Source organism: Enoplosus armatus, chromosome 8, assembly GCF_043641665.1.
Source record: "Enoplosus armatus isolate fEnoArm2 chromosome 8, fEnoArm2.hap1, whole genome shotgun sequence".
NCBI classification, from domain to species: domain Eukaryota; kingdom Metazoa; phylum Chordata; class Actinopteri; order Centrarchiformes; family Enoplosidae; genus Enoplosus; species Enoplosus armatus.
In genome coordinates this window covers 1109080-1133220 of record NC_092187.1, presented here as the reverse complement: position 1 = coordinate 1133220, position 24141 = coordinate 1109080, and the positions used below count along the sequence as shown (strand labels likewise).

Below are 24141 nucleotides of genomic sequence, written 5' to 3'. Positions count from 1 at the left end.
ACGGAATTTATGGTAATAGTACAGAGGTTAGTTAGGAAAATGTTTATTAACGGCCTGTACTGCGAAAGAAATCAGAAAACAAACAGAGTGAACTAGGGCTGTGCCATGTGGCTTATAAATAATATGTCGATATTTTTATTCTATATATGATATATATCTCGATATAGACATTTTCTCTAAAAAGACAAACCGTAAATTCTCTAATAGTGCGAACATGACGGAGTCTAGCGGGTTTGTTGTGAAAGTGAGTCTTTCCTGGTGTGTGAGGGGTAGTTCTGTTACTTCAGCCATGAAGTGTGTAAATAAGCTCAGGTCGCAGCGTGAAAGGCTGCGTGTTGCGTTTGCTGCCACAGAAAAGAAACGAAAAGTCCCTGTTCAAGTTGTTGGGAAAAGCTAGCTAGTTAGCAGCTGCGAGGCCGGCTAAAGTCAATTCAAATACAGGCCTAAAACAGGCCATCCTCCAAATAGGGTTTGGAGCTGGATGCTGCGGATAGAGTACCAAACGATCAGATGATTTATTTAGTTGGGTTAGGGTTAGGGTGGCCAACAAACCAGCAAACTCAAATATGATGAAATGGTCATCTCCTATTTCAAACATTGATTGCTATTCGCCCCGCCCTAAAGTAAACTACGAAGACATTGTCACTTGTTTCTGCAGATTTTCTTTTTAAAGAAAAATAAATTGGCTTGAAATGATTTGTTAAAGTCAAAATTGTTTCATGAAAGATTCCTGTGAATTCCTTCCAGTGAATTGCTGGCTTTGAGTCAGTGCACGGCAGATCAGCGGAACATGAAAAAACATGCGCAAACTGTCTACAGGTGAGCGCACAATTCAGTTTATAAGAATAAAGTTTCCAATAATAAATGAATGGTGAATGACTATTTAGTTGGGTTTAAAAGAGAAAGTCCTATCAAGGAAACTTCTGGAGATCAACTGCAGCTTTTGAACTCAACTAACTAAACTTCTATTTTGCCTATGATTAGCAGAACGAAAACCCAGAAAACCTGCTTTGATACAGTGTTATCACCAGTGTGTCCTATTTTGTTGTTTTGTGAGGATGCACAATGGATTCAAAGTCTCATCCCTCGCTCAGAACATCTTGGGGCCACCCCGTTTATCAAGATACCAATCTAGCCTAGATGAATTGGGAACATTCAATGCCGGGATCCATCCGGACCTGACAGCTAGCTCCCTGAGAATAACAACGAGTCACCACCACCACAACAACAACAACAACAACAAGTCAACATTTCCATTCCAAAAACAAAAAAAAGACACGGCCCGAAAAGTGCGATGTCTGTGTGTGAGTATCCGTAATGTGTTAAAAGCCGTCTTCACAAGTAACATCCTCTTTTATTCAAGCCGTACATTTGTGCCACAATGCTTGTGCCACTTTTCAGTTTTCTGTCTGGCTGTGATTGCAGGCACAGGTCACAAGAGTTTCATTTTTAACGCTCCCTTGTGTGGCGGTGTGCGACTTCGCCCGTCATTTGTAAGACGTGACTTGCCAAAAACCAAACCTTTTTTTTTTCTTTCTTTTTTCTGTAAAATAACAAGTAACGTGCTCTTTCAATGGGATACAACATGTTGTACATCCATCTCAAATGTCCAGACGCTGCCGTGCTCGAATGCGGCTCATCAGACATTTCTGTAGAAATACCTGTGACTTGGTGAGTCATTGTGAAATAGTGAACAGAGCACAATCTGATAAGAGTCTCTCATGCACCAGTTTACTGGTGCCACTGTGATAACTTGTGATAACTTGTGATAACTTGTTGACCGACTGGCTGCCTTGAAGCTTCAACAAATACATTCCCTTAACCGCAGCACTGAGCACTGTGTGTTTGTGGTATGTTTTGTTTGTTTGTTGTTTTCGTTTCTCCTCACAAACAAAGTCGAGCGCAGACATATTCTCCCAAAGGCAGTTTTGTTTTTTCCCCGTGACGGCATGGGAGGCCACCCACAGAGTGATACTGGACTGAGATCACCTTGTTATTCTCCTCAGCGCTCTGCTCAGGATTCATGTAGCTGAAAAAATATTATTTTTTTAGAGTTACTATGTGTCGAATCATGTAGTCCAACCAATTCAATTCAATTTCAGTTCAATTTTATTTATACAGCGCCAAATCACAACAAAGTCATCTCATGACACTTTACAAAATAGGGCAGGTCTAGACCGGCTCTTTATAATGTTATTACAGAGACCCAACAGTTCCCACCATGAGCAAGCACTTTGCAGTGGCAAGGAAAAACTTCCTTTTAAGAGGCAGAACCAGACTCTAGGTGGGGGGGGTCATCTGCTTTGACCGGTTGGGTTTGAGAGAGAGAGAGAGAGAGAGAGAGAGATGTAGACGTAGAGACACAGATAGACAGACAGACAGACAGACAGACAGGCAGAGATGTATGGCAGCACTAGCAGTAGAAATAGCAGCTATAGTTATAATAATACTGGAAATATGACTGATAATAGTAGTTACAGCTGTAATACTAGCTGAGATTAATAATAGCAGCCTTAATAGTAACAGAACTACGACTAAACATAATAACTGTAGTGATGAGAGTCAGGCAGGCCCATGGCAGCAGCCAGGCGTACCAGGACCACGATCCACAGCAACCTGCGAGACGACAAAGCACAAAGAAACTCCGGGGAAGAAATAAAGTTTGTAACATGCATTGGACAGTGATGAATGTGCAAAGATGAAGAGGGAGAGGAGGAAAGCTCAGTGCATCATGGGAAGTCTCCCCAGCAGTGTAGGCCTATAGCAGCATAACTAGGGGGCTGGTCCAGGGAGGCCTGAGCCAGCCCTTAACTATAAGCGTTATCAAAAAGCAAAGTTTTAAGCCTGCTCTTAAAAGTAGAGAGTGTGTCTGCCTCCCGGACCCAAACTGGGAGCCGATTCCACAGGAGAGGAGCTTGATAGCTGAAGGCTCTGGCTCCTGTTCTGCTTTTGGAGACTCTAGGAACCACAAGCAACCCTGCATTCTGGGAGCTGCTTTGACCGACTAGTGCTCTAGTGGGGTAAGATATGAAGGTGCCTGACCAGTAAGAGCTTCGTAAATCAGGAGAAGGATTTTAAACTCTATTCTAGATTTTACAGGGAGCCAGTGCAGCGAAGCTAATACTGGAGAAATATGATCTCTTTTCCTGGTTGTTGTCAGTACACCTGCTGCAGCATTCTGGATCAGCTGGAGAGTCCTCAGGGACTTATTGGGACAGCCTGATAATAAGGAATTACAATAATCCAGCCGAGACGTAACAAATGCATGGACTAATTTTTCTGCATCTGTTTGAGACAGGATCTTCCTGATGTTTGCAATGTTACGGATTCAATTCAATTCAACCCGAGTGGAAACGCAGGAGGAAAAAAAACAAAATCACAAAAATGTTTTCACGCTTGGCTGATGTGGAAAAGTTGGTGTACCAATAAAAGCAAAAGGCAACAAAGTACAATGGAAAAAATGTGACGTCCACTGAATCTCTTCCCCTCCATTGAAGGGACGAAAATCAGTCAGTACGTACGTTTGAATGCAGTAGTCAATTTATTTCCGGTTTTCTGCAATTTCATGTAGCATCATCTATTGACCAGATGCTAAAACATAAGCACACTTGTCTGCTTTACACAGTTTGAAATTCTAAAACACGCTTTTTTGCAAATAACTACACTGTTTATATACATTAGACAAATCATTCAAAACTTCAAGCCTGTGTGTGTGTTTGCTAAATACACTCAGTCATCAATCCCCTGCACCCAGAACGCACACGTGGTAAACACCTGTAACCAATGAGATCGCTTAGAAATCAGAGCTTGAACACTGCACAGGATTCAGGTTTTCTCTTTTTTTTGCGGATGACGGAGGCCAATTTTGGAGGGAGAGATAGAGGAAGAGGAGGAAGACGAAGAGAAGGACCAAGAGGAAAAAGGAGGAGGAGGAAGATGACACAGAGGAGGGGTAGTTGACGTGAGGACGGAGTCCGAAGGAATAAGATCCAGGTCGACCATGTAAGCAGCCTCTAGATTATTTCACAGTGTGTCATAAGAAGGAGATCTTAGACCCTAAACATTCGCATTCTGTTTCTGCATAATTCCAATGTATGCGACCGCCAACCCTACAACCCTCTTCCAGGCTGTCACCATGGTAAACAAGCACGCCATATTCCCATCACGTTTGCTACGTTGTTCTCCACTATTTGAGCTTTAACTGGCGCCACCAGCTGTTCCATCTTGATGGACCGACTCTTACTACTCGCATGGATGGAAATGCGCATTAATTTGCATCGTCTTTGCAGATTCTCCGGCAAATGTGGTTGAAATTTGCTCTTAATTTGGATGGAAACCTGGCAGGTGTCATTATTGATACTTCCACCTGATGGCACCAAAGTAAGAGATTATTGAATCATACACATACTGTTTTTTTTTGGCTGATTTAGGTGATGTTGGCAAAGTAACACGGATTTCATTACACTGTTGGTTTTTATTAAAATATAACTGTTGATAGCCACAAAATCACACGAACACTCAACAAACATCTGTCACACTTTTGATTCCACACATCTTTGCGCACACATAAGACCGTAACATACTGTAGGTGTGGAAGCTCATGTGACAACGAACACAGCGAGATTTGAAAATGAAGGCATTTTAAAAGCCCCTAAAGTCACAAAGTGGCAGTGTCAACATTGAAGTACAGTACGAAGTTTTGCCTGCAGAAAGCAAAAGAGAACGGACTGTTGCAACATTTAAATAAAGCTACTGTTGTTATGACATTGACATGGTCGTAGATGTGGCGGTTTTACATGAGACACAGTTAACATTAACTTTGTTTTCAAGGCAACCTTAGACTATTACAAAAACAAAATCCTCCGTAATTAATAGGGCTGGATGATGACATTTTTGGAAATACGCTTATTTACTGTCTTGTTCGGAGTTAGAAGAGAGGATTGATACCACGCTCATGTCTGTTCGCTAAATATGAAGCCACAGCCAGCAGGCAGCTATCTTAGCTAGCTTAGCATAAGGACTGGTTGCAGCTAGCCCGGCTTTGTCCAAAATGTAAAAAATTGGCCTCTGAATTTGACTTAATTAATACATCATATTTTGTTTGTTCACTCCACACACGAACAAATGTAAAATGTAACATTCGCAGGCCTGTCAAAAAAACAGTTACATTTAAGTTTTTGTATTTTATTTTATCTATTTTTTTTTTTTACATTGAACAGATTGGCACTAGCTGTTTTACAATGCTTCCGGTCTTAATGTTAAGCTAAGCTAATAGCGTCTTGGCTTGAGCTTCATATTTAGCATGAGGACATAGTAGCGTTATAGAAAGCCCACATTAATGGGCAATGGCATTTGTTAAAGGCCACTAAAAACAGAAATATCGAATAAACAACAATATTTATTAGTTCAGATATATGGAGCGAACCAGACAACATAGTGTGACGTTTGGTTTCAAGGCTGGATGTTGAGTTATCTGTGTTGTCGTGAAAGTCAATGGGGTTTTGAATGAGGTTTTGTTATTCCTGGAACAGAAGCCCCCCCCCCCCCCCCCCCCCCAGCTGAGAGAGAGCTGAGAGTGTCAGCTCTCTCTCAATCTTCTCATCCTGGCTATAAAGTAAATAAACATATTTCCCAAAATATTTAACTATTCTTTTAAATTACCGTCATTATAACCAACCAACATTTTGTCATGATCAAAATTTCAAATAAACTATTCGACCAAATAAGAATAAGCAACAGAAAACCAATGACATCCAACTCTTTCACTGGTCGGACTGTATCAGAAGTGAGCCAACACAATAATGGAAGTAAATGCAATGATATATATTTAAAAAAGGTTATTATTACATGTGTTGTTATCTATGTAAAAGTGACATTTTATAATGCTAAAAGACTGCATGATATGTTGTCCAGCCCTACTGAAGACACACTTATGTGCTGGTACGACACGACCTTAGCTGTGGTCTAATTTTCACAGTATCACAGTTAACACATAGAGCTCATACAGTAAGCTTGAGTGAGATCAACTGTGATTCAAATAGTACATGTCTATATTTCATTACCTTCTAGTGTAGAAAGTACAGTGTCACAATAAAAGCTATTCATCACATAAAGACGGGCTGTTTTTAGAAATGCCTCAGATTTGAGTGTTTGTGAGGTTTGTCTCAAAAAAATAGGTATTACTAGTAACAGCCAACAGCTAAAACGTTCCATGTGACTTAATGAGTGCATTTACACACGTTAATAGTTCTACCATTTTAAGAAATCGTGTAAATCTTTGAGATGTAGCTCATATACACTTAGAAATTCAAGTAATGATAGCAAGGATGGAGATAGCCAGTGTACCTCAGACTATAACCTCTGTATCCTATATACTGTTTCTACCCATACCAATCTTTTGTGTGTTCATGTTATAATGCATAACTGGGATATGAGGATGCTCAAACATGACTCAACATGTGAAATGAATGATGAGTGCTACTGCATGACCAGACAGAATGCAAAGCGAATTTTATATGTGGCGCAATTGCATACGTACAAAGTCAATGAAATGACGGCCGCAGGGCAGCGTAAACTGATGCAAAGGCAAGTCGAGTTGTAAATGTGTCAAAATTGTGCATCCCGGGGCTTGACTAATTTGCTTTATAAATGTACAGAAATGGGAAGAAAAGTGAGAGAGACTGGAGGTATAATAAAGAACTTGAGTTAAAGGTGATTTCTGACTTGAGCTGAACACAAACGCTTCAGTGGACAAATTTGTGCAAATTATGCGAGGCGAAAATTCTCTTTGCTTTCTGTCTCAATGCACCTTTAAGAGCAACGTGTGCATGTATATGATGAGGTTTTACAGTTCTGACAATGTCAGAATGAACAGTAAGGCTTTGTGAACCCCTCCATTAAAGGGAGTCTTTGTATCAAGCGAATACCTAAGGAGAATAAGGAGGGAATACCCAACATCCACTGCAGCTACACAGTCAGTAAACACATAACATTACACATTGAGTGGTAGCACAAAGTTCACACTAAATAAAATCTTTTCAAATAAAAGCTTTTTTTTTCACAGTGCTTTGAAACACGATTAAGTGTTTGGGCCTTGAACAATTTCTAGTATGGTGTACAATGAAAAACAATCTCATTGCTTATAGTTATTACTGTATTGTTTGCAAGTGCCATGCTAATTACACACTGTATGTTCAACAAAAAGCAGTACATCATCTGCATATTAGATATTCTGGAAACTGTTTTTGTGATGGATCATGGGAATTTTAGTCAGACAGTTGTGGCATTTTCGCCAGGCACAAATAAGTCCTTCCCTCACCTGTTTGGTATTTCAGTGACTTGCTGTTAAATTGACTCTCCACAGTGGAAGGAGGAGTGGCTGTCAATGGTTACAGGGATTTGTGTGCAAGTGCACATGAACTGATCCTATTCCAAACCCCAAAGGAAAATTTCGATATTTTGGGAAATACGCTTATTCACTTTCTTGTGAAGAGTTACATGAAAAGGTTTAACACCAATGTACACAAAACAGAGGGAAACAGCTAGTCCAGCACTGTCAGAATCTGGGCAAAATCCGCCTACAAGCACCTCTAAAGAACGTGATACGGCATGCTAATTTGTGAGCTTTAGAGGTGATGCTAGCCAGATTCGGTTAGCTGTTTCCCCCTTTCCAGTCTTTGTAAAGCTACCCCTGGGGGTACCTTGACATTTAGTGTGCAGACATGAGAGTGGTCTCGATCTTCTCATCTCACTCTCAGCCATAAAGCGACAAAGAGTATATCCCAATATACTGAAAAATTCCTTTTGGCTTTGGGTGGATTTTGATTTTCTTAAACCTTCCAATGTAAGCATGCATGCCAGTAGGTGCATACATGGTTCTACCACAGCAGGAATTCTGGAAACAAACACATAATTTATATCTGACAAGAACTTGCTGGTGGTCAGTTCCGTTTGACTTTTTACCTCATTCAACTAAAACATTGGTTAATGGTTCTCCAACAAACCAAATATGTTATCTTCCGTTCATTTTTTCTCAGGTGCAGTATACCAACTGATGAATGCCACACCTACTGATGAGTGTCTTTCTTCCTAATCACACTGTACCTCAAAAAACGTTGCAGAAAACGTTAAGAAAAGGTAAAACTTAAAGTAATGGAGATTCAGGTTTTTTTTTAATGTGATGACGAAACATTCCTCTGTGTGTTGTGTATTTATTATGTATTCCAAATAACTAATGATTTCAAACTCATATATTGAACATACAACTGTTGAAAAAAAAAAAGTTGGTGTACCACATACACCAACTTGAAACATTGATGAATAATACAGCCCAACCAAACATGTTCTGCTTCAAGTAAAGCTAGCTACGTGTTCTTCTGATGAGGCCAAAGAGATGAGCCGAGAGACGAGGTGAGCACAGAGCCACCAAACTCATATTTAGTTAGTGCAGAAAAAAAACAAAAAACTGACACATAAAGAGGAATGATTATAAAATAAAACTCAATATACTGTAGTAGATGCTCTGAAGGTCAGGGAACTAAGTTTTTTTGCCCTCAAATAAAATAATCAGACTGGCTGGATGTGTTCAGGCAGCAAACCTTTCACCCAGATCAATGGGTGTAAATAGGTGGGTGTCACCTTAAAGGTTTGAACTTGTGACAACAGACGGATTCCTCTGTATGAACTGGCCCGGCGACAACCGTCAGAACATGCTTTATTGTCCAATCAAAAGCGTCTCCGTGTAACTGTAACAAAACTGGTGCAAGAAGAGAGTGGCTGGCTAAGAGTTCAGCGGAGAGATTCAGAGACCCAGGCTCTGAACCACCGAGACGCAGCGGAAGCAGAGGGCCAGGAAGCCGGTGCCCAGCAGGTCTCCCAGGGCGGTCAGGTAGGGGATGGAGAAGTTGTCAGGGTCCAGACTCCGTCTCCACATCACACGGATGATGAGGTCAGCAACGTAAAGGAGGATGGCCACCTGGGGGGGGGGGGGGGGGGGGAGAAGAAAACAGAGCTGAAAAGGCTGCAATTCGGAAAAAAAAAACCCAAAACAAAACATGGACATAATTGGAAATAAAAACTTAAAAAGGGGTTTTTGCCTCGCCACTGTCGCCAAGTGCTTGCTCATGAGATAACCTCTGTTGTGATATGGGGCTATATAAATAAAATTGAACTGAATGGAATTAAAGCTGCAATTCCCAGCATTGTATTATATATATATATATATATATATATATATATATATACGTAAGCATCTCCATGAGCATCAACACACATATCTCGTGTCATGATTCCCAAATAGTTCGTTTGCTAAAAGTAATGGATAACCAAACCAACCTTTACAGTGACAACAATTGTATTGTAACACGTGTCTACTTCTTCTACAATCAGTAGTGTTTAATCCAGTTTAAAATCCATTCAAAAGAACATGTTTGGCACATGGCGGGTGTTGTCCATATGTATAAGTGTGTTTCTCCCTGCACCTGCGTATGTTTTGTGTGTTATTTTATCACGCCAGCCAGGTGAGTGATGTCAATAGCAGCTTCATATGAATCTCCCAAGCAGTGAAATCATTCAAGGCCTAAGTCTGCTTTTCTGGACTCAGGCACACATGACATCTGAGATTTATTTGCCGAGAGATCGTGGAGATTGCCAGACAGTCGTTGACTTGGTACCAAAGGACACGCCGTGCGCAGCGATACTAACAACACCGTCAAACATTACATGTTTAAATGAGTCTCAGGTTTTTGCAAACGCTTAACAGCTGAGATGACGTTATGTCGAGGAGGTCAGGAAGGTGACCATGGCAGGAGTGCGGTGTACTTTTTGGTTCTGTCCTGGAACGAGTGTGTATCTCACTGAGCTGCTGAAACACCAACACCTGGCGCGGGGTCGTTTCACAGTTAGGTAACAGGTGGCAGCAGCCATTTTTATCAGACTATACAAAGTCTGATGCCTGCTTTCCACAGTTTGTATCAGAGTGTCGTGAGAAACTTCAGGGGCCAACTGAGGGCCAGTGAGTTCATGAGAAACCGTTCAATGTTAACCACCATTGACAGGAATATATATTTATTTTCTACTACGTCCCACAAAAAGGATGCGCATGAAAGTTGCTAGAGTTTACCTGCAGCAGAGAAGCACACAGGTAGCAGACGGTGAAGGCTACAGTGATAGGCGCCTCCTCTCCTTGCAGCAGAGAGATGGCGTAGAGGAAGACTAGGTGACCCGGGACAACCAGCATCAGGAGCACCCGTGCCGACTTGGAGTTCACCCCTGGGAGAAAGAGGGAGGAAGTACTTCATTCAGACTGCTAAACGGACAGGCTGCTTTATTTTGGCAGTATGAGCGTAAAGGGTTAGTTCTCTAAAAGCTAATTACTATCACATAATCAAAGATAATAATAGTAAATCTGCATTATTTCAATTATTTCAATTATACAGCTCTTTGTAGTATTAAACAAATATTGTACATATTCTTATCGTACATTTCTACTTCATCTTTTGGATTACTTTTTGTAGACTGACCCGGATCAACATTAGCATTATTATTTGGAGTTGCTCCATTAAGTCCATTAAGATCTTTCCTCCATTTGGGTAGGTGGTGGAGAGTGGCTTTGTCAAGCTTTTATCCTGACCCTAATGAGTGTGGTAAGAGGGAATCAAACAGCAAAGTCGCACACAGTAGACCCAAAACCATGTTGAAAGGCTCTAAAAAGCTTCTTAGTGCCGAGGGGAACTGCAGAGTCAGGTGATCTTTTTTTTTTTTTTTTTTTTTTTCGTCACCACAAGCGACCCTATCATGTCATTCTGTCCATTGTTAGTATAAAAATACTGACTAGAGCAGCTTTAAAGATGTGGCGCAGAATGTGTGCATGTGTCATGAGAGTCACATTTCAACATCCTATTGTCGGTTGCTTAAATCCTCCTATCTAGGAATTCAAATGTGTTCTACAGTTGCTCTTAATTTGTAAGTAACACTGTGCTTAGATGTAAGATTTGATGTATATAGATGCCAAGGTGTGCATGCAGTATGGCAGTGATACCTGAGGAGAAGAAGGTGATGCAGGGATTGGGCCAGTGCTGCCTCATCTTGTAGGGCAGCACCCCTGGGATGCTCCAGAAGTGCAGGTAGGTCGAGATCCTACTGGCCTGGATGGCCACCAAGTTGCCACCCACTCCTACGCAGGGGAGGGACAGACAGAGGACAGACTGACTAACCATTTTAATCTACTGGCTGCAACTTCATTTCTACCAAGAAAACATCACAATTTATTATGTGTGTTGAGAAAAAAGAAAACCCTACGTATGTCTGACAAAGACATTATTGTTTTCCCCACACAGATTGATTTGAAAAGCCCATACTGATTTTGTTTAATCGTAATCAACCCGAAACAGAAAGTTATTCCCCCACAAGGGACAGTAAACAGCTTCAGAATCAGTCAAATTTGAGCCAAGTAATGACAAAAGCTTGGCTCAGCCGTGATCCAGGCCGGGGTTTACAGAGAGCAGAGTCCGCCTTAATAAGCCACGCAGGCCGAAGAACAGCTCAAATCTGGCCAGTGGAGTCCCAGAATTTGAAAAGACACATACTCCACCCGATACCTCCGAAAGACAAGAGAGCAGAAACGTATGGAAAAAAAAAAAATGGGGCCAACAGTGAAATGTGACCCCGGCAGTGCAAAAACCATTATGTGCCTTTTCTGAAATTCTGAAATTCAAAACTCTGTGTTGACATATCCGATCTGTTTGATAAAACCGGTCCCAGATGTGACGCGCTTTAAAGCAACACAACAGCTCACCGGGGGTTAAACATAAGAGGGACATAAGATAAGGTTTTATCCTTTCACTCTGTTGAGCCTGTGCGTCCCTGTGGAACGCAAAACAAGCAGACTTTTTTTTTTTTTTCAAAGTCCATTTTAATTTGGGTGTTGACAAGGGTATCTGCGCCTAATTCAGTTCCATCAAACACCTTTCCAAGCATTTACCCCCAAAAAAGACGGCACAGATGTTCTTTTGTGAGACGGAAAAGACTTGAGGGAACTTTTAGTAAAACATAATACTGGTTTATATGCAAGCCAGTGAGGGGAAAATGGGAAACCAGATTTTAGAATTTAGCAGCGAGTGGTGCAAAGAGAGAGGGAGATAGAGAAACAGCAGTAAGACGGGCAAGGACAAAATGAGAAGCAGTGACAGTGAGAGTCGGTGGTTATCAATTATTATTAGATGACGGGGGCCGCCAGCTGTGCCAGGACACTGGGTGCGCGCCATTAATGGTTTATATCAACTTCTGTCCTACACTCAGTGGATTCCTGCATGCATCACCTCACAGCCAAACCACTTATTCCAAAGGCTGCTTCTCTTCTGCCTCCCTGTCTCTGCATTTTTCCTCCTTCTAAAATGGCATTATGGAGTGAAAGTCAGTTTTCAGTGAGTATAAAGTAACCTTCAGACATAGTTTCATCCTCTGATTTCGACGGTTGACTGAAAACACCTGCACGCCAAGTCCAAAAAGTCAAATTAAACTGTCAGTGCACACTGCGAAATGTTTCCTCTCCACTTTCTTCTTCCCTCTGCTCCTGATTGTTTCTCTCCATTTAGATCTTGCAGCGAAATGTTTCCGGTGGTTTTAAGGCTTCATTTGCAGAACATTTGGGCGAATTTGGTGTTTTGATTTTAAGACTTCCTTCCAGGCTGTCACCGGTTTCAGTTCATTTCCCAATCGCAACTCAAATCAACTTGAAGAAAAATAGCGATAGGTCAGCTTGTGTGGTAAATCAGTTTTGAGCAAGGGACGCTCTGATCACTACCCTTCTTGCTAGGACTAGGTATCGTACCATAATACTTTTTTTTTGGTACTGAGCATCAAAGTGCAGAGAGTTTGCACCAAATGCTTAGAAATCAGTAAACAAACCAATGAATGTGACTAAGTACAACATAATTTTGCCTATTTCAGACTGTATTTCATTCAGCCAATATTTGCGTACAGCCGCTTATATTTGACATTTAACGTTTGAGAAATTTGCCTTCGGCTGCTATTACAAACGTTTGTGCACCTCAAATGTATTGACACCCAGCCCTACTTGTTGACGCACGCTGGACAGGACACCTTTAAATACAAGAAATAACCACATTCACATTATCCTTTTAGTGATACTGTTGTTTGTCTTTGGTTGGTTCCATTTTCTGATTACACCGCTCCTGACAGCAATGCTTTACAGCATTTCAATTTCTAATGTCACATGTCGGGGGGGGGGGGTCCTTAAACTCACCTACTACTAAGCGTTTTCAAATAGAACTTGTGAGTGAGAAAAGAAGATGAGACTACCAGCTGCCTTTGGATGTCTAGAAGGAAAGAAATCAACCAAAAACCTCATTTGATGACGCCAAGGTATGTTGAGGGGGATGAGTGATGCACTCGACATCAAATCTCGGTGAACTCTCAGTCAGAAGCATGATTTTTCTGTTCCCAGAGTCGGGCTGCGTTGTCAACTCAGATTCATACAACAAACCACCCAAAGAACACAACCTGGACCTCCAAATGTGACTGCAGAGCTTTCCGAGACAGGGACAGGTTTGACTATGTGACCGAGTGTCAGCTGACCATCAGATGACCCAATCACTGACATTCTGTTTGATTTTTCCCTGTATGACTTCCCCTTTACCACCTTGACCGCATTCACTCCTGTTTTTACATCGATATAAGTTTGTTTGGACAGCGCAGCCTGTGCCGCCAGACGCCGTCGTATAAACCCCTGTGCAACAATGACTTAATTTTAAATGATACCAATGTTTCTGAAGTGTCAGCTCACCGTTGATGACGGGCGTAAAGACAGCCATGCCCTCAAAGTTGGGATCACTCACTGTCTTGTCCAGTATAAGACCTCCGAAGCTGGCAATCACAAACACAGAGAGGGAATCAGACTTACATGCAGTCACCGCCAGGGTGAACATCTTACTACTGTGATGGATTCAATTAAAATACATAGATGATGATTTTCACAGCACTGTTTGTTCTATAGTGCTCAGCTACAGAGTTCAAGTGTCTTCACACATCAGTTATACATTGTGCTAAATACGATTATGTGTGAATTCATAATTCAAGAAAAATAACTACAACATGTTTGGATGTGTACCTGCTAATGGACATGGCTACTATAACAGGCTGCCAGCCGGAGCGGAGAACCTCCCTGATCTGAGGGCTCTGTCGGGCCACCACCACCCACAGTGGGATCAGAGCCAGGAAGACCAGACACACCAGGGGGGACAGGTACCATATATCTGTGGGCACAGGGACAGGAATGAGGAGGTGAAGAAATTAACTGACATCCTCTTATATCCTACTTATATTGACGCTCACCGAAGAATTTTATATATATATGAAACGGAATAATCAGCGCTCAATCAAAACATCAAACACCATAAGATGTACAAATGTAGAACTTATAGAGGGGATATTGTGTTGGCTTATATTTCGTTGTACAGGGGACACTAATATTTATGTCAAGTTAAAAAGAGAAAAGGTGATAAACTCCAAGTTCAGGTCTCATTGTACTCCAGACTATAAAGTATATATGCAAGATAAACATTTAGAATGCACCCACTCACACATGCCGAAACACTTTCCCAAACTGTGAACCTAGAGCCAAGAGGCTCACACACATTTGCGCGCACACACACACACACACACACACACACACACACAGGCCCTAGAACAGGTGAGGGATAGGCTGCTTACATTAAATTAAACAAAGAGAGGTTCTGTGAATACAGGAGATGCAGTATGAACGCACACATACAAGCAATACACTGCTGTACTTCACTGGATCCATACACACACACACACACACACACGACAAGCTGACTTCTGCTGCCATCTTGTGTTCTGGACATCAGCATGACAAACCCAAAAAAACCCAACATTGTGTAATTGTCAAAATGCCTCTTATTTGACTTAATATCAATAATAAAATCACGTTATTCACCCCAACATTGTTCTCATTACTACAAAAAACAAAGACATTCAAAATGTCCTCTTACCGGGAGAAAATGTATAAATCCAGAAGTGAGTTTTGTTGGCCTATTCAGTCATGGGTGTGAGGGGGTCTACAAGGAGTCACTGACTACTGACAGCCTTAACATACCAGAGACAGACCAGCTAGCTCACGCGTTACAGCACTTCCTCACCTATATATTCATAGAGTGTGCTGCTGACCCCGGCCAGCAGGGACAGGGTGATCAAATCACCCAGGCTGGCAGCAATGGGGGTGGCTACGTTGTCAGGATTGATCCCCACCTTCCTGGAGCCGATGATCACTCCAATCATCACCAGGCCTACAGGGAGGGGGGGGGGGGGCGAGAGTGAAGACAGACAGAAACAGGAGAGAACTGAGTTAGTGTGAAAGGGGAAACTGGGATGACGGAGAAAAAAGCAAAGCTATCATCACTCTCAACTGAAGAGGAAAAAAATGGGATGTGAGAAAACTGATTTACAGAGAAATATTAAAAATGGCAGCGCAAGGAGAGGGAAACGAGGAAGCGGTTACTCCCTGCTGAGACATTAGCAAAATATGTTGAGGGGCTATTCATCAAGCCTGCTAAACACTATTACGCAGCAACTACAGAGGGGGGAGGGTGCTATGGGGACAGACTCACCTGCAGCTACGTGGAAAACCTGCTAGGTCTGCATGCTGAGCTGGACTGAGTAAATGTGTAAATCTTTGACTTTCAATTGCAGCAACACTGTGACATTTTGGAAAAGACATTTGCTTTCTTGCTGAGCGTTAGATGAGAAGGTTGATCTCTGGTACTATGAGGTAGGTAAGGTAAAAAAAAAAATAATAAAACCCAGCAGAGAGTCCAGGAGGTCAGTGCACCCAGCCAGGAATGAGTCCAGCACCGTAAAACCACTTGTTGCCCTTTTTATACTTCATTTCATGTATGCATTTAACTAACGAGACATAACGTGGTAATAATGAGCTTCAGAGGTGCTGGTAGGCAGATTCTATTACCTTTGGGCAGAGCAAGGCTAGCAGTGTCCCTGTTTTCAGTGCTAAGCTAAGCTAACTGGCTGTGGGTTCGTGCAGTATCTAATGAACAGACGTGAGACTGGTATCAATCTTCTCATCTAACTCTCTGCAATAAAGCCTTTCTGACTAAATTCTTACCTTTAAACACATTTTTTTTCCCCCCTCACTGCCGTTTGTAAAATTTTGAGAAAATAAACATTACTCGGCTTTGATGAAAAATAGTCACCATTTAGCAGCGTCCCTCGATGCCATTCGGTGACCACTTTATATTCAATTGCAAACCTTACCCAATTTGATGACCTGTTTTCATTTTGTGTGTTATGTGAGATTAGTACAGCATTGAGAGTTTTGCTAATTGAAAAAAAAACAAAAAACTATTGTCAGTTTTATTCAACTTGTGATGCAAAACAACGAAAGCATCCTTGGCTACTTACCTAAGGAAAGAGCAGCGACAAAGGCAGTGGTGATGCTGCTCGCACAGAGAACAGCCGCCTGGTCAAGCTCAACCCCCCCTCTAGAAATCGCCCCTAAACACACGGCTGCCACTGCTGCCAGAAAGCCCACCACGGTCGCCTGAACCTGCAGAGAACGAAGAGACGGGGCATTCTCAGAAGATTCAACTAGACTGCGACGCGTGTGCAAAAGGTTTTAGTTGCATTTTCCACAAATACAACTCAAATGTTGCATCAGTTATGAAGTTTGTAGTAACCTGATTTCACAGTCCTGACTAACATTCTGTGAGACGCCACAGAATACAAAGCATGCCACCTTTTACTGTGTTTCTAATCAGCACTCACAAACTATGATATAAAGATGATGTTTGGACACATTTGGGCAGTACACTCCACTGACACTGCAGCTGAGACACTATGTATAGCACCTACAACACTAAACGCAAACTAAAACTAGACCACAGGTACCAAAACAAAGTATCGCAATGGTTATAAACTGGTGAACACAGTAAGCTATGTTAGTATACCGAAAGTATGTTACCTGTATGAGTGCCAGATTGCTGCACATCATGGTCCACTGTTTACCAGGGTCGTCCATTTGGCCTGTGTTGGCCTAAAAACATGGAGAAACCAGTCATTTTAATCATAATGTGGGGGGGGGGGGGGCAGTTTCAATCATTCAAGTTATATGGATTTGACAAAATTAGACAAACAAACATAGGGCTTGAAGAAAGTTGTCAAGTTCTGAACCAAATACGATTTTGCATGAGGAGCTAAACATGATTGAACAGCGAGCCCTTACTGCAGTGGAGAGGCGAGCAGCCAGGGTCATCTCCAGGTTCCCTTTGAGTCCAACCAGTGCAGGTACAAGGATGAACACCTCCGTTATCACCTTAAACACCTCCCAGTGCTGGAACACACACGTTGGAAAATAAATATCGTATGAACACTTGCAGAGCATTACACAACACAAAACACACACACATATATATATAAAGGAACAACATTTCTTCCATCATAACACCGACATACTTCAACAGCAGTGACATCTCCACCTCCACAGATGAACCCTCTGAACCTCGCCCCCTTACTGATGGCAGTTAAAATAAACACATCACATATTCTAGGCTAACCCAGTAGCCTACTTTTCTTTTTCCACATCTCTGAGCATTGTCATGACGCCACGCTATACCGCACAGGTTCAATGGGTTTAGAAGACGTTCAGTTCGCAGAGTCTGCCTCTGATTTTCTGACAACAACTCCAGCTGGCAGGTCCAAGACAGTTTAGATCTTTAAATAGATGCACGTATAAAAGAACAACATAGCTGCCAAGAGCAGAGTGATGTGGAGCAGGGGGCAGGGAGGGAGTTGTAGATGAGAGGAGGGGACTGACAGAACAGAACAGGCCGGAAATGGAGCACGGAAAGAGGGGAAAGGATGGAAAAGGAATCAGATAAGGAGTTTTGTCATAAAAAAAACGCTTCCAAGTGATTCAATTAAATTTAAATGGATGCAATGACAGAAGTAAATAGTTTGCTAGTGGAGAAATGACAGAAACTGATTTCCGCCCCCCCACCAGTTATCTATAAAGAGCCAAAATGAAACTGGAACATCTGGGTTCTGTTTTGACAGCCTTGAAAGTTATGTGGCAAGCTCCAAAAAAACAAAACAAAATGGTATCATTGTTTTTCTTTTTATATTTCTGTGTTTGGTATCCTTGGCATCCTCAGGAACATGTTCCACCTTTTCTTTGCATTAGGTAGTTAGCCAGCCTGCTTACCCAAAGTCATGAATGCCAGGTTCAAGAATATGTTTAAAAAATATATTTTTTAATATTTGGATTTATTCTTGGCCAGATTATCTCTTGTGCACTTGTGCTTTAGCTCCACCCACCAACGTGAAACACAACCCGTGAGATAATTTCTGCCTCCTGAATTGTTTATGTAACAGCAACTAGGGAGGGGGCGATGAGGTTTAAGAGGGCTAAACAAGGCCACAAGGGCGGACAGAGGCATGAAGGAGAATACAGCGAACGGCAGAGGTATGCTTTTTATGTATTCATGGAGTCAGGTTCTGGACTGGTGGATCTAGCTGACGCCTATGTCGGCTTCCTCATGTTGGGAGGCTATCTTGGGACATGGCCCACTTCTGCTGTAATACTGCTGCGGCTGCTGCTCGAGTGTTATGGGCTAGAAGCCAAGGTAACTAAACACAGTGCTACACCAGAGCTCTCTGAAGAAATACTTTTTGTTTTTATTGTCATTACGATCACTGGTATCAATACTTCACATCTCTCTAGAGACATCATTATTGTATCGTCAGCATGTGCACTTAAGCTATTTTCAGAACGGTTCAAGCTACATTTTAGGTCAACACTAATGGAAGAAATATTGGAAATATTGCCAACAGCGTGGACTTTCTTTGACTGCATTTCTATGTACTTCCTTTCTTCTATGTGATACCAAGAAATCAAAGTTTCTTAAACCTCCCCCTCTCTCTGGCCTCCTTTCTTTCATCTTCCAATCACTTTAATTAAATGGACTGCTTACTTCCATGGGACCTACCGAAATGTGTCCATGGTACCATAGTACTGTAAAGTCAATTCTTGCTCAGATTAATACTCCTCTTTGATCAGACTAATTCAAATTTAAAAAAAAAAAGCAAGTTTTTGCAGTAAAGATTCTTGTAGGTCTACTTGTGTTGTTGTTTCAGCCCCGTATCCTCGGACTTACTTCCATATTGGACGATTCCGCACCTTTACATCCAATGCAACTTTCTGCAGAGAGTAGTGTTCCCTATACTGTTTGTAGCGAGGTGGAATGCGAGGGTGTGTAGGTTAGGGTCATGGACAGGCGTGTAACGAGTCCGACTTTCATGCTGATCGGAGTCAGGTCCCGTTACAGACCTGCAATTACTTTTAACTGTAACTATGACCTTTCCCGAACTTAAGTGTTTTAGTTGCTTAGCCCTAGCATTACCATAGCCACAGCTAACTTGCCATAACTACTATCTTATTGTTTTGGTATCAGCACCGAGCACTAACATCTAACCATTTTAGATGGTACCCAACCCCATTCATCCAGCTATCAATCGATCTCTCAAAAAGAAATTATTTTTCTTAAATGTTCATACTTGTATAAGGTCCATAACAATACCAGCTGAGACCATTCCGAGCCCTGACACCAGGTACGGCACTAGAATCTGGGCAGCAATGAGCCAGGAGCTCTCGGGTAGGAAACCATGTTCAGATCGAGTCAATTTCCATGTCACGCCACGTAGCTTCTTGCCCTGGTAGCGTAGCTCCAGCTCCAGACGAGTCACCACCATGTTGAACGAGGGGTTGCTTAAGCAATTAGTTCAACATATAGTTATCCCATGGTAAGTGTAATCTGCAATCCAAATGTAAAAGGAAAACCACCTTCAGATATGTCCAAATAAACTTGGAACCTTTCCTAAGTTGCGAGCAGGGTGAATGCTGAAGAAGAAACCAATCAATGTTGTTGTCATTGGTTTAAAAAGGGCAAGTGCAAAATGTTTCAAGCAGTCCCCAAAGCCAATCTTGACGGACTGCCGGACAAGATTTGTGAATCCATGGTTGTACTGCACTCAGAGGATTCCAAAGAAACGACAGGCTTTTCTTCAATCATTCTTGACAATGAGCAAGCAAAACAATCACCTTATATTAACCCTTTTTTTTTGCCTCCTAGGAAAATTGAAGAATAAAGTTATCAGCTACTGCCATGTCTTCAGATGTTCAGAAGTGAAAATCTACTGAAACAAGTCACTTCAATTAATAATCTTTTTTCCTTGGCAAAATCAAACTGACTTGAGGGCAATGGAGTGTGGCATCTTTGGCCCAGTGGTGAGTCAGCAGTGGTGAGGTATCCATTCGTCAGGACCAATGGGGAACACAATCATTCAAACCATTTCATAGGTCACGATGTTCGTCCACAAGCACAGATGCTCCGGATGTGCAGTCAAAGAATGAGTTTGCCTTTCACCAACCTGCCTTTTTCGCGTAAAGGTTAGTGAGATGGCACGCAGAGGTTAGAGAGAATGAACCCGACAATGGAGCTGTCAAGAAGTCCTGATTAAGATCCAGTTTCTCTGATCAACTCCATAGTGAATTTGATGTAGTTCAAAGTCTTTTCAAAGGACTTCAGTATTTGTTGGATCTAGTCCTCAATCCAGTTGATCCAGTCTGAAATCCACTTAACCCGCATTGTAAAGGCACGACGAATGCTTGCTGTGACAGCTGAATGATTGACAGCGGCCGGAAGATGAAGAGTAGTCCAAAAGGTCTCAAGACTTAGAGGCAGCCGGATTCCTTTACGTCTTTGTCGATCCCGCTCCTCTCTTTCGGCAGGCTCACAATTAGGGGGAAGAGGACGACAAAATGCGCTCCATAATGTCCATAATCTCTGAGAGGTCCACTGACAAGATGCAGCAGCCGGCTTCTGGCAGGCTGGAGTGCTCCTTTCCTCCTGTCAGCATCAGGGTAGTCCTGCTCCCTCTGCTCTGCTGTGACGTAGCAGAGAAAGAGGCAGGGCTGTCTGCACTGCCCGACATGCCAACTCATGGGGGAAACGACCGGCTTACCGCCTCAGTCTCCCTCTCGCTATTTTCTTGCTGCGTGTCTGCCTCTCGTCCTACCTCCCTTTTTCCATGTGACATCCTCCTTTCCACGGCGCCTGTTCCGCTGCGTTTCTCCCTCTCTCATCCCTCTTTTTCTTATCTCTCCGTCTACGTTGTGACTCATTCTTTCACTCTGTCTGTTCTATCCATCTCTACCTCCGGTCCACCCGATATATATTCGATCCTGTCATAGGCCCCGGCACTGTGTTTCTTTGTTCTGCGACGCCACATGTGAGATAAAACACACACTTGCTGTAATGTGTGACAAAAAAACATCGCCCTGCTTTCCAGAAGCTTCCCTGAACTAAGTTATTGATTCATTTAAGGGCATAAATCACTTTTCTCTTGAATGCAAACATGCGTTTACAATGCTGTCACTTTCTACTTTTATCATTTTCAAATTTGATTTCCACCTCACTACTAAGGGTCTTTTGCTTCTTAATAGATTTTTTCCTTTAGTCATAAAGACATTAACAATCAAACTCACTAGACTGTTAAGGGTGAAACATTTGACAAATGTGTTTCTGTCAAATCAAAATGGTACAGTTTCCTTTTGAAAAATACTAATCAAATCAATACATGAAGACTGCTTCCATTGATCTACCTCTCTGTGTCTCTCATTAGCTTCAAATATGGATGTATCATACATTTTCTTTCTCAGAATAACCAGGGCGCTACTTAGAGGGCCACTCCAGCAATTTAGTATTGCACTTTCATAAAGGTTGGGGGACTCACAAGAAACAGGTTAAAAAAAAAAAGAATGGGTAAAGCAGCTGAGGCAGAGGCATAATGACTTTTAGTCCCTAGTGTGGATCGAAATGTTTCCCACAATGCAACTAAAGACCACCCTGATGACATCACCGGGGTTTTGGGACTTGACAAAGCTCCTCTAGAACCCCAGAAGACATTATACAACTGTTTTCATAGGCTAACTAGTAACAAACCTAAAACCAGTGAAGTGCCCCTTTAAAAAGAAAGAAACATGTAATGTGAAGAGTAGTATTCAAGACTTGATTGATGAATTAAGTAGATGAATCCAGTTTAAGGACGGAAGTAAACAAGCCGTCACCACTGCAGTGGCACCTCATTTTTAAACCTGTGCAATGACACTGACCTATGAAAGGACACATTTATCAAGATATCTGTCCAGAGGATCCCTTAGAACCTACTACATGTTGTAAATATGGTCATCGAAATGTTGTTGAAAAGAAGGTTATAATCTACAATACATTTCGGTCCACTTTAAATAGATGGGTAGATATCTTTTCACCTGCAAACCACCCAAACCACACTGACTGTTCTGCGCCGTCATCAACTAAAAGGCAAAATCCAAAAGCTCTACCACATGTTTATTCAGCTTCACCGAATCCTTACATTTGCATTCCGAGCAGCATGCCAACCAAAGGGTCAACACAGGGCCAACCAGGGACCGCTAGACCGGTGTCTGCCCACGGATCTCTTGCTGGCTGGGCTGGGTACAGCTCTGTGTGTTTCCTGGCCGAAATCCCACTTTTCCAATTTCATGTGCTTCATTGTGTGTGACAAATATAACAAGTCACATCAACATCATGACCAATAAATAACGCAGCTGCAACATTTTCGCAAACCTGTATTAAAAGTAACATGACATCAACTTAAGTCAAACCATGTCAAAGTGTCCATTTCAATCCAACAAATAATATTATGGAGCCGTCAGAAATATATTCGCAGAATTGTGCAATGCAGACCAAGCATGGTAAAACTGAGAGAGCCATAACTTGGAAAGTACTGGCAAACTGTGGGGGACAGAAACTGAAAAAGCCCATTGGTTGACATAGGATGTGGGACATTACATGGAGGTGGTTGTTCAGACAAGATCCACAACCAACAACAGGCTAATTGCTGATAGTGTAGTGTTCTTGTCTTTATCTCCTTTCCATTCAGATAGGCTTGTCTCCGTGTCCTTCTACGTCCCCTGCGCATTGAGACACAACACTCAGCCAAACTCATGACTAGTCGTCCTCCCTCGGACGCAATAGGGCAACAGATACTGTGGAGGAGAGGGTGGAAGGAATACTGATGAGCAACAGATGGAGCGAAGGGAATAAGCCATATGAGGACTCACACAGGCGTATGAGTGGGGGACAGAGAGGAAGACAGTGGTACCGGCTCATCATAAGTAGACAGCAGTGTGACTGATTTCTCTCAGCCCAGTTGGCTGCAGACCAAATGCAAGGGAGACCTGGCAGGGTATAAGGACACAACGGGACCACACACACACTCCACATTGATTCAAAGGGAAGACACAGACTGACGACTAGACAGTGGCATAGAACAGAGGACATTTCGCTAGCTTTAACAGCAGCTGTTATAACGCGTTTTTCTAAATGTCAAACTTAAAAAAAACACTATTAGAATATATTCTAACAACTTTGACAACTTTGCTTTGCAAGTTATTGAAGATGTAATAACAAATATCCACAAACCTTGAAATTTGTGATGCCACTGTGTCAAAACCAGCCTCACCTGCACGCTGTCCAGCACCATGCCGGCCATCACCATGCCCATCCCGGCCAGCAGGTAGGGGAAAAGTATCTGAAGGCAGATAGCAACGGATGACTCCTCCTCCACTTTGGCGACGGACACTTTCGGCCTCTCCTCTGCCTGCTTTTTAGGAGTAGGCTGGAGTAGGAGGGATAAGACATGGTCATCCTGGCCATCTATGGCGCCTCCCAGGCCAGCACTGGGACTCCCACCCGGGCTTATCCCCTTGGAGCGGGACTTTTTGTTCTTTTTCCTCTGGCGGGTACGTTGGGGTGGTTTATCCTCACCAGGCATAATGGCAGTGGTAGCTGTGATGAGTGGTGGGGTGGTGTTGGCTTAATCTGGGGACACAGAATAAAATGGGACATTTGGTGGGTCATGTGTTGTTTTATCAAACTTGTACCCATAGATTTATATACTTTATATATACTTATATATATACATACTATATAAGTATGGTTATCAGATGAGACAAAAATAAGTCAGTTAAATAGTTAAAACGGAGTGTAA

The 24141-nt window shown here is 42.3% G+C and overlaps 1 protein-coding gene across 2 annotated transcripts; it reads right to left on the bottom strand.

The window, feature by feature from the left end:
* Window positions 1-8246: 8246 nt before the first annotated feature.
* On the bottom strand, window positions 8247-23925 carry LOC139288716 (solute carrier family 41 member 3). 2 transcript variants are annotated; one of them, XM_070910109.1, is made up of 10 exons: window positions 23614-23925; window positions 17276-17383; window positions 17015-17086; window positions 16456-16600; window positions 15180-15326; window positions 14129-14273; window positions 13805-13884; window positions 11039-11173; window positions 10121-10269; window positions 8247-8974 (listed from the first exon to the last, which is right to left on the bottom strand). In XM_070910109.1, exons 1-10 carry the CDS (start codon window positions 23923-23925, stop codon window positions 8801-8803), a joined length of 1467 nt encoding a protein of 488 aa, XP_070766210.1. In that variant the 3' UTR covers window positions 8247-8800. The 2 variants fall into 2 exon arrangements, with proteins under 2 accessions (XP_070766210.1, XP_070766211.1); XM_070910110.1 differs by lacking the exon at window positions 23614-23925 and adding an exon at window positions 19606-19800.
* Window positions 23926-24141: the final 216 nt, after the last annotated feature.